Source organism: Oncorhynchus tshawytscha, linkage group LG17, assembly GCF_018296145.1.
Source record: "Oncorhynchus tshawytscha isolate Ot180627B linkage group LG17, Otsh_v2.0, whole genome shotgun sequence".
Taxonomy (NCBI): domain Eukaryota; kingdom Metazoa; phylum Chordata; class Actinopteri; order Salmoniformes; family Salmonidae; genus Oncorhynchus; species Oncorhynchus tshawytscha.
Window position 1 is genome coordinate 5,718,604 of NC_056445.1, and position 10,895 is coordinate 5,729,498.

At 42.2% G+C, this 10,895-nt stretch overlaps 1 protein-coding gene across 2 annotated transcripts in view; it reads left to right on the forward strand.

Moving 5' to 3' along the window:
• The window catches only part of LOC112216752 (DENN domain-containing protein 2A), a 48,801-nt gene extending 40,673 nt beyond the window's left edge, over positions 1-8,128 (forward strand). The window contains exons 14-20 of one of the 2 annotated variants that reach the window (XM_024376801.2): positions 159-307; positions 2,953-3,130; positions 3,276-3,317; positions 3,463-3,571; positions 5,005-5,259; positions 5,335-5,421; positions 5,559-8,128. In XM_024376801.2, coding sequence (XP_024232569.1) covers positions 159-307; positions 2,953-3,130; positions 3,276-3,317; positions 3,463-3,571; positions 5,005-5,259; positions 5,335-5,421; positions 5,559-5,590 — 852 coding nt within the window. In that variant the 3' untranslated portion in view covers positions 5,591-8,128. Of the gene's footprint in view, positions 1-158; positions 308-2,952; positions 3,131-3,275; positions 3,318-3,462; positions 3,572-5,004; positions 5,422-5,558 lie in introns of both variants that reach the window. The other variant, XM_024376800.2, reaches the window with a different exon arrangement.
• Positions 8,129-10,895: the final 2,767 nt, after the last annotated feature.

Genomic DNA, 10,895 nt, shown 5'->3' on the forward strand with positions numbered 1-10,895 from the left:
TATACTGCATCAGTTTTGTATTACTTAGTAAAATATGTCTCACTCTCCATTCACTTTGTCTCTCTCTCTCTCCTCTTCTCATTATCTTTCTTTCCATGTCACTCCCTGTCTGTTTCTCGCTCCCCCCTTCTTTCTACCCACCAATCCACCTGTCTCAGGTAATGGAGCTATGTCGTCCGTCTGACTCTCGTCTGGAGCATGTGGACTTTGAGTGTCTCTTCTCCTGTCTGAGTCTGCGTCTGCTACTCAGGGTCTTTGGTTCTCTCCTGCTGGAACGTAGGGTCATCTTCACTGCAGACAAACTCAGGTGTGATGCCATTAGCCTGATAGGCTACTCAGCTACTGTATGGCAAAGTTAATAAGTAGAAATCAAAACAATTTGAGGTATTATTTTACAATTATATTTTATTTCAAAGCATCCCCAAAGAGGGTAGTGAAGCTGGGACTGTGGATTTTATAGCTGAGAGGAATTACACAAGACAGAATAAACAGAGAAAATAAAATAGTGGCTCAGCCTCATGGTTCAAATGTTTTTCTTCAATGTGACAGGGAGATAATGAGTGATGCCTGCTGTTGTGTTGATTCTGTCCCTTTTAGAAACTGTTTATTTCTCTTTGGAAATAGCCTGTGAGAGCCAGAGATTAATAAGGTCACTGGGGTCAGTGTAGTAGAGAAGAGGTACGCAGAATAGAATGACACAGTTGTCCTAGAGCTGGGTTCCCCAACTCGCGGCCCACGGGTGATTATGGTACAACATTTTACATTGATGGACATAAAAGACTGTAAAAATAAAAAGCAAATCAGCTTGAAGTGATTTTATTTGAGGAAATCTGTTCCAATGTATTCCCACTCATAATAGAGAGATATACACTGAGTATACCATACATTGCACACACACACCCTTTTTGCCCTCAGAACAGACACAATTCATCGGGGCATGGACTGTACAAGGTGTCGAAAGTGTTCCACAAGGATGTTGGCCCATGTTGAATCCAATGCTTCCCACAGTTGTGTCAAGTTGGCTGGATGTCCTTTGGGTGGTGGACCATTCTTGATACACACGGGAAACTATTGAGCATTAAAAACCCAGCAGGGTTACAGTTCTTGACACAAACTGTTGCGCCTGGTTTGTCTTGCCCACACACCCTCTGAAAGGCATATATACACAATCTGTCTCAGAGCTTAAAAATCCTTCTTTAACCTATCTTCTCCACTTCATCTACACTGTTTGAAGTGGATTTAACAAGTGCCATCAATAAAGGATCATAGCTTTCACCTGGATTCAACTGGTCAGTCTATGTCATGGAAAGAGCAGGTGTTTTGTATACTCAGTGTATGTGATCGTATACACATGTAAGCAAGTTTGAAATGATTGGGTTTTAGTCAAATGTTATATCTGCTTGGGCTACTTGTGGTCAATTTCCAGTTGACATATTATTTGCAATTATGTTCAGGCCCCCTGACCATCCGCTCAAAATCAAATCAAATGTCATTGGTTACATACACATATTTAGCAGATGCTATTGCAGGTGCAATAGCATGTTTGTGTTCCTAGCTCCAACAGTGCAGTAGTATCTAACAATTCACAACAATATACACACATCTAAAAGTAAAAGAATGGAATTAAGAAATACAGTGGGGAGAACAAGTATTTGATACACTGCTGATTTTGCAGATTTTCCTACTTACAAAGCATGTAGAGGTCTGTAATTTTTATCATAGGTACACTTCAACTGTGAAGTGGGGGGCTGAGCAAGTTTGCACGTCAGCCATGAAGAACAAGAGCCCAAAGTCCTTGGTAGCGGACCACGTCAGTGGCACTGTGTTATCCTCAAAGCAGGCGAAGGTGTTCAGCTTGTCCAGGGGCAAGACGTTGGTGTCTGCGACGCAGCTGGTTTCCAATTTGTAATCCGTGATTGTCTGTAGTCCCTGCCACATACGTCTCGTATCTGAGCTGTTGAATTACGACTCCATTTTGTCTCTGTACTGACGTAATGCCTGTTTGATTGTCTTACGGAGGGAATAATTACACTGTATTCAGCCACATTCCCAGTCACCTTGCCGTGGTTAAATGCTGTGGTTCACACTTTCAGTTTTCCGCGAATGCTGGTCAGACCAGCGTTGAATAGACCTTAGCACGGGTACTTCCTGTTCGAGATTCTGCCTATAGGAAGGGTGGAGCAGAATGGAGTCGTGATCCGATTTGCCGAAGGGTGGGCAGGGGAGGGCCTTGTAGCCATCCTGGAAGGGAAAGTAACAATGGTCAAGAGTTTTTGTAGTGCGAGTACTACAGGCAACGTGTTGATAGAACTTCAACAGTGTTTCCCAGCTACAATAAATAAATATTTGACGCCACACTTTCTCACTCGTGGTGAAAATACTCATACAAACTTTTTAAAGAGCAACTGATGGCAATAAACATCTTCTCTGGTACAAAATGGCCTATGTGTCATCAATATGAGTCATTAGAATGTATTCTAGTGTCAAAATTGACTAAAAGGTTTAAATATATAAAACAGATTTGCGAGATATTTAGGAGAGAAAAAAATTGTCACAGAATGAAGGGTAACCATTTAAGTTTATTTGGGGTTGTTTTTTTTCCAATCCTGCTCACATGCCCGCAGCACCCAATTTAATCATCAATTTGGAACGCAGCTGCATGCGACCCGAACGTATTGCCCATGGTCAATTTGGTTTGACATAATCCATATGGGGCTAGTTACGGACCATCAGTACATTACACAATGTACATGGGACAATATTTTTCAATGTCAATAGCTTAGATTTCAATGACTTAACCTCAAACCAAATATCAATTTAAATTGAATGACCCTGTTTTAGTGTGCAGCAAAGAATACAGCGAGGATATCATCAAACCTGTTGTGATTCAACTTGGAGGATAACTAGCTAACTGTTTGAACTTGAATCACTTACCATTTCTCTTCTCTGCAGTACTCTGTCTCAGTGCTGCCATGCGGTGGTGGCTCTACTCTACCCGTTCACCTGGCAGCACACCTACATCCCCGTACTGCCCCCTGCCATGCTGGACATAGTGTGTACCCCCACCCCCTTCATCGTAGGGCTACTGTCCAGCTCACTCCCTCAGCTCACAGAGCTACCCCTAGAGGAGGTGAGAATACAACCCCTGTCTGGTGGTCGAAACTCAACAGGAGAATATATGTACTGTAGATATGTTTTGGGGTGCTGTAATCCACAAGGAATTGAAGTTTGATGGCCAGGACTCACACACTCTGTCTGCCTTCCCTACTCTCCAGGTTCTGGTGGTTGACCTTGGAAATAGTCGCTTCCTCAGACAGGTACTGTTTCTTCACTGATTACCCTGAAAGACACAAATTTAGCCTAGTTCTGGACTCAAATGCAGCTTCATTGAGTACGCTTCATCTATGTCTATGATATTTAGCTAATCATGTATACTGTATTTCTCTTGAATTCCCATGTCAGCTGGATGATGAGGACACTATCCTGCCTTCTAAACTCCAGTCAGCCCTAGAGACAGTCCTGGAGAGGAGGAGAGAACTGGCGTCAGAGCGAGGAGGAGATGGTCCTAATGGTACAATTATACTGTTGTGATAACCCGCGCAACTGCTGCAGTAGAGAACCAGAGAGAAAATTGACTCCTTTGATTACTTGTGATTGGCCGACGACAACAACAACAAGCTACACATGCCATTTTTGTGAAAAACCTGAGCAGCGGCATAATATGGCACTAGCCTCTGGCTCTGTGTGCCGTGGCAAACAAGTTAGGAGATCAATGGAAGATGAACTAAAATGACGTAATTAAAGTTAATGAGAAAAGGATAGGCTACAATGACCAAGAGCCAACAGGTAGGCTGCTACTTAATACTCTGAATGGAGTTGTTGTAATTGTGTAGGATGGGGAAAGAGCAGCCTCAGTTAGCCTACCCTGCTAGCTAGGTAGCTAGGTTACGTAGCTTTTCTTTTGGGTTTGACGCAGTCAAAACAGTTACTATGGAATCAGATTGATGATAAATAACCTAGAAGTTAGCAGCTAGAAGTTGGTAACTAGTGTGATTCAGCTTGGTTGCTGCTGTCTCTCTTCCTCCTCCAAGCTGCCTGCACCTCACGCTACTTACACACACTGCATATGCACAGTGCCTCGCCCGCCTGCTGCTAGAATTCCTCTCTCCCTTGGCTCTCGGCTTGTGCATTAACAGCTTAAGTTAATAGCCTACCTTAACTTCAATTAAACGCTGAGTCTCAAATAGCCGACTGTCCCTTTGAATAGCCGGGCAATGGTACACATTTCAGTAAATAAACGCCTCTTTCAAATAAATGCCGGCAAGTAAGAACTGCTGAAATGCACAGTCAAAGAGGAGAATAATTATTCTGTCAAGGAAACTTATTTTTCCTTCTCGAAATAGAGGCATACTAAGACAAAAGAAATGTGACCGTGTGTAAATGCATATGTGCAGCAAATGTTAGTCCTCTGTGGCTCAGTTAGTAGAGCATGGTGCTAGCAATTTCAGGACCAGTAAAAAAATGTATCCACTCTGCTGAATGACAAAAATGTAAATGAAAAAATGGATTTAAATTCTGGAATGAAACAATTAAGTATGTAAATTTGCTAAACCTGTGTGCATTAAGGATATAGATGCCTGGCTCAAATAGAAGCGTGTCTCTAAGTGCCTGTTGTGTTTGGTGATTTAAGCAAATAAACACCAGGCAATTAATACAAGTTTTATTGCCGCTAAAAATGGACTTTTCCTCTGGTTCCCTCACTTGGATGGCTCAGATCAGGTCTGGGCCTGACCGGGTCTATACAGGGCTGGGTCTGGTTGTCCTCAGTGCCATTTGGACCGGGTCTCCATGTTTATTTATTCAGGTAGGGTCCGTGGAGGACATCCCCGGGTCCATCTCGGAACTGGAGTAACTTTTTAGACCCTCGAGATCATTAGTTTGAGGGAGACAGACCAGTGTTTGGACTGTAGCAATTTTGACTCTCTCTCTCACTCTCTCACACAGACTCTGGCCACCTCAGCACCGTTGTGTCCGAGGCCTTTGTGCGTTTCTTTGTAGAACTCGTCAGCCACTATCCACTCTTCATCACCCAAAGGGACATTGAGGCCTCCTCCCCCATCCCTTCTTCTTTCCAACGCGAGTCCTTCCGTAAGTCTGTCTCGTCTAAGAGTATGAGACAGTTCCTGGAGGTCTTCATGGAGACACAGATGTTTGGACTGTTCATCCAGGAGAGAGAGCACCACAGACAGGCACTGAGAGGTACGGGTCAAAGTTCAGATTCAAAGCTTTATTGTCCAACTTTGTATAACACAAAGTTTGTTTGTTTTTCTACAGGACTGTTTGAGGTGAGGGTGCACGAGTATTTGGATTCAATTCATGGTAATGAGCATCGCAGGGTTAACAAGTTCCTCAAAGGACTGGGTAAGGATTACAACATTACATAGGAGAGTATGAACTGAGTGTTAATGGAGTGTGAGAAGACAAGCTGGTGCTCATATTGTTTAAGTATGTACCTGTGTTTAAAGCTGGCATGTTTTTTGTTGTTTTTTTACCTCCAGGAAATAAAATGAAATTCCTGTCCAAAAAGTGATCCTCTCTCGATCGCTAATCTGTTAAACCAGTAGCCTACATGCAGATGAAGATGGGACTGGACACATTAATGACTGAAGAACCAAGAGACCGACTGACAATGAGGTTATTGTGACTGAGGCTATGTCTAGACTTGACAGTTAATGCAGTTTTTGTATTCTGATCATGGAGTTCTGATCATGGAATTTCGAATAAATAATTACATTTTATATAATTGTATTTAACCAGGGAAAAACGCATTGAGACCTAGGTCTCATTTGCACATGTGCCCTGGTAACAATACAGAACACCACATTTAATAAATATAAAATATTATATAAACAATCAAACTAAAACAAACACATTTATATGTAAAAAAAAATCCCCAGCCTTTCTCCTAAATTGACCCAGAGACAACAGCACATTCAAATGATTATTCCACATGATAGGGGCCTGGTAGGAAAAGGCAGATTTACCCAACTCTATGGATACACGTGGAGTCTCCATCAGTAACCAACCCTGTGATCTAATGTTGTAATCCACATTTCTATATTTCAACAATGCTGTTAAGTAAATTGGTAGTTTTATTGAGTAAGGCTTCATAAATAAAAACAGAATAATGAAGTGACCTATGTGTTTTTAGCTAGGTCCAACCAACATAATGATAAAGGATGCAGTGGTCAGTGTCAAAACTGTCAGATGTTATAAAACAAAGTGTGCTATGATAAATTGTGTCCAAGGGCTTCAAAACACTGGAAGCAGCATTCATGTATTTAATATCACCATAATCTAAAACAGGAATAAATGTAGCCTGAATTATCTGTTTTCTACTATTTAAATGAAAGGCTGGCCCTATTCCTATTAAGCCCAACTTAATTATTAATTTATTGACTAACTCGTCAACATGCTTTTTAAAAGATAGCATGCATCTACACCTACATTTAAATGTGTCTACTGTGTCCACACTTTGTTCTGGCTTGCATTTATGAGGACAGCAAACACGTTCCTCAAACGCTAGAAACATATTTCCTCCAACATTATAATGAAAAGGTAGCCATCTCTGAACACAATCAGACCACCTGTCTTTTCAATCCGATCCTCATATTCTGATAGCAGAAGTCGCATGTAAGTGTCAAGTGTAGACATGCCCTCAGGGACACATGAAGCCTGCGGTGTGTACATGATAGACTCAACAGAGAGAATCCTGTATACTGGGAGACTGTATAGCACAGCCTGTAGAGAGACTGGTATTGTACTATATAGTGTACTTATCCAGTCTAAATTATCCAAACTACATTTGAGGCCACATGAGGGCAGTAGTTTATTTTATTTTAACATGTATAATGTAATTGTTATGAGTGTGTCTGATTTGATGAATACAGACACTTTGCCGTGACCATTGTTCTTGTGAATGAGACTCTGGCCAGGATGCAATCAGATTGAGCGTTAGCCGGCATTGACCGATATCCGCATAGCAAATGTATTGGTGGTGTTGGAGGTGTAACTGCAGTATGAGCTGACATATCTGTGAGCGGCTGCTCTTGTGTGTCACAAACCACTCCGTTATTTATTATACCTATTGCGTTAGAAGTTCAAAACTGCGCTAGAAAGCGAAGGCTCTATCGATCTTTGAAATAATGACTCTCAAATGTCAAACCATTGATGTTAGGCTAATGCATGTTCATTTGGATGGGGGGGGGGATGTATGCCCATCAATATATATTTTGTGTTTGAACTTGTAAAGTGGCTGTATGGGATTTGTCGGATTATAGTCAGGTGTGGTTTCATTGCATCCAATGGCAGTCTGCAATAAGGTAACGCAATAAACTGCTTGTAGATTTGACAGCTCTAACGCAATTCCACCTCAGATACCGTCAAAACAACTCTATGCGGATGTCAAGCTGATTGAAACCTGCCCTCTGACTGGATAATTATTTGCGGACAAAACCAACAGCTTTTGTTTCCCTTGAATTCCTTTGTTTATTTCAGTGTTGTGTACAATAAATGTTAGTACATTGAGGGTCTAAAAAACGGACAACTTAAAATGTACTGTATGAAGTTGAAGATGCATACTCATTCCGAGCATGCATGTTTATCAGCCTACATATTCAACAGGCTACCTAGGATAAGGGAAGGTGCTGGGGATAGGTGTTGTACTGGGCATGTTTCTGGAGAGTAGGAGGAGAGGAGAGTCCATGGGGTGACAGCTGATGGATGTCCATACAGCTGTCGTGTTGGACCTAGACATGAAACTCCTCCAGAGCTAATGCGGCATTCCTGTCATGTTGGAAACTCTGAAAATTCCAACTTGCTAACCTAGCAGGAAGAGTTGGTGAGTTTCCCACTTGGGAGGTACCAGAATCAACCAATAGGAAATAACTTGCGTTCATTTTAACTCAGAGGTCCTGAGTTTCCAACATAACATGAATGTGGCATAATGCCCTGCCTTTCTGCCATCCTAAACAAGCACAGCTTCAGTCTGCCACATCAATCAAATCAAATCAAATTTATTTATATAGCCCTTCGTACATCAGCTGATATCTCAAAGTGCTGTACAGAAACCCAGCCTAAAACCCCAAACAGCAAGCAATGCAGGTGTAGAAGCACGGTGGCTAGGAAAAACTCCCTAGAAAGGCCAAAACCTAGGAAGAAACCTAGAGAGGAACAAGGCTATGTGGGGTGGCCAGTCCTCTTCTGGCTGTGCCGGGTGGAGATTATAACAGAACATGGCCAAGATGTTCAAATGTTCATAAATGACCAGCATGGTCGTATAATAATAAGGCAGAACAGTTGAAACTGGAGCAGCAGCACGGCCAGGTGGACTGGGGACAGCAAGGAGTCATCATGTCAGGTAGTCTTGGGGCATGGTCCTAGGGCTCAGGTCCTCCGAGAGAGAGAAAGAAAGAGAGAAGGAGAGAATTAGAGAACGCACACTTAGATTCACACAGGACACCGAATAGGACAGGAGAAGTACTCCAGATATAACAAACTGACCCTAGCCCCCCGACACATAAACTACTGCAGCATAAATACTGGAGGCTGAGACAGGAGGGGTCACATAGATGTCTTCCTGCCACCTTTAAGCCTGCTAGCTAAGTAAAGCATTACATAACACTGTCTCGGCCTCCGGTCTTTACCCTTTGCCCTGTGAGCCAGCCTGTATGCCCCAAGGACATTCCACATCAACACAACAAACTCACAGCCACACTTTTGCACCGTAAAGCTGTCAGAGGATAACAAGAAGTAATTGTATCATCAAATCAGACAGTGACGTCCATTAACATGCCTCAAACTCCTCCCAGGATGCAATGAAATATCACAATGTTTTGAAGAATTATCTGTTGAAAGAAGTCTGTTGACAGATGTTTGCCTCATTCCAGGATAAAATTATCTCTCTCTATAGCAGCCAGGTTGCTATCTGGTTATTCTATCCATGGCAGCATACCTGCAGTGCAACCACCTGTCTGTTTGTCAGCATGTCAGTTGTGGATTACTGACAAGGACTCCTGGTTCTTAATGCAATGTAGCTGACCTGTTACTGAGTGCTCAATACAACATTAATACAGATGGAATTGGTTGTGCTGGGGTTTAGCCATGTGTAGACAACTGGGCTATAATATGGTGGCCAACATGTTGTCACGGGATACTAGGAGTGGTGGGTTGGAATCAGTATATTGTGATTTTATTCTCCGGCCAAAAAACAGTCACGCCAACATACAGGGCGCATAGAACAGACCAGCCCAAAACCCGGACCAAACAGTCCGGAGAATACACACATGAAAACCACAATCCAACAGAGTAACAAAAAACAATCCCGCACAAAACAAGGGCGGGACCTACTACATATAGGGAAGCTAATTAAACTAAAATACACACAGATGAAACTAATAAGACAAAACCAACAGACAAACGAAAAAGGGATCGGTAGGTAGCGGCTAGTAGGACGGTGACGACACCGCTGAGCACCGCAGGAACAGGCAGGGGAGCCAACTTCTGCGGAAGTCGTGACACATGTCTACATGTATGACATTCCTGTAAAAAACTGAGCTGGTATTCACCCTTGACATGTATGATATTCCTTTTTTTACCATTCATTTGTAACATTGGAAAGGAATTGAACAGTTTTAAAAAAGAAAGCGGGCTGTAAGCAACAAGGGCCACCAACTCGATGCTATACAAAGCACACTATTACAGCCCATTCAAAGCACATTACATCCTATGCTGCTCCTGACAAACCATAGATTTTCCACAGCCAAACTTTATTTCCAGAGTAAAGTCATAGGGTGCGGGAGAGCCCTTCTCCAAAGTTGTGCACTATGAGGAGAATAGGGTACCATTCGGTATGCAGATTACTTGATTTAAGGGAGGTAGGGAAGATAACTAATCTGCAACTACTGTATCATCAATCAATTACTATTTTATTGAATCTTTCTGTAGTGAATTGTACCTGAAGTATGTCTCACTGTGTCTTGGTATGTACTGTTGCCCACTTTACTGGCTCAAATAGCCAACCAATCAGCCTGTTACTAACCCTTAGTAAACATTTGGGGAAGAAATTGTGTTTGACCAGATACAATGCTATTTTATAGTAAACAAATTGACAACAGACTTTCAAATCAAATTAAATCAGGCTCTAAACAATAATGAAAAAAATGTATTAGGTGGACAATAGAAATAAAGAAAGAAATAAAAGAACAGTAAAAGACAGGCTATATACAGTAGCGAGGCAATAAAAGTAGCGATTTCCATGTAGATATGATTAACACAATGAAAATAGTCCGGGTAGCCATTTGATTACCTGTTTAAGAGTCTTATGGCTTGGGGGTAAAAACTATTGAGAAGCCTTTTTGTCCTTAGACTTGGTACTGCTTGCCTCCGACCGCAAGGCACTACAGAGGGTAGTGCGTACGGCCCAGTACATCACTGGGGCAAAGCTGCCTGCCATCCAGGACATCTACACCATACGGTGTCAGAGGAAGGCCCAAAAAATTGTCAAAGATCCCAGCCACCCCAGTCATAGACTGTTCTCTCTACTACCGCATGGCAAGCAGTACCGGAGTGCCAAGTCTAGGACAAAAAGGCTTCTCAACAGTTTTTACCCCCAAGCCATAAGTCTCCTGAACAGGTAACCAAATGGTTACCCGTACTATTTGCATTGTGTGCCTCCTCCCAACCCCTCTTTTAACACTGCTGCTACTCTCTGTTTATCTTATATGCAAAGTCACTTTAACCATACCTACATGTACATACTACCTCAATAAGCCTGACTAACCGGTGTCTGTAAATAGCCTTGCTAGTGTTATTTTCAAATGTCTTTTTACTGTTGT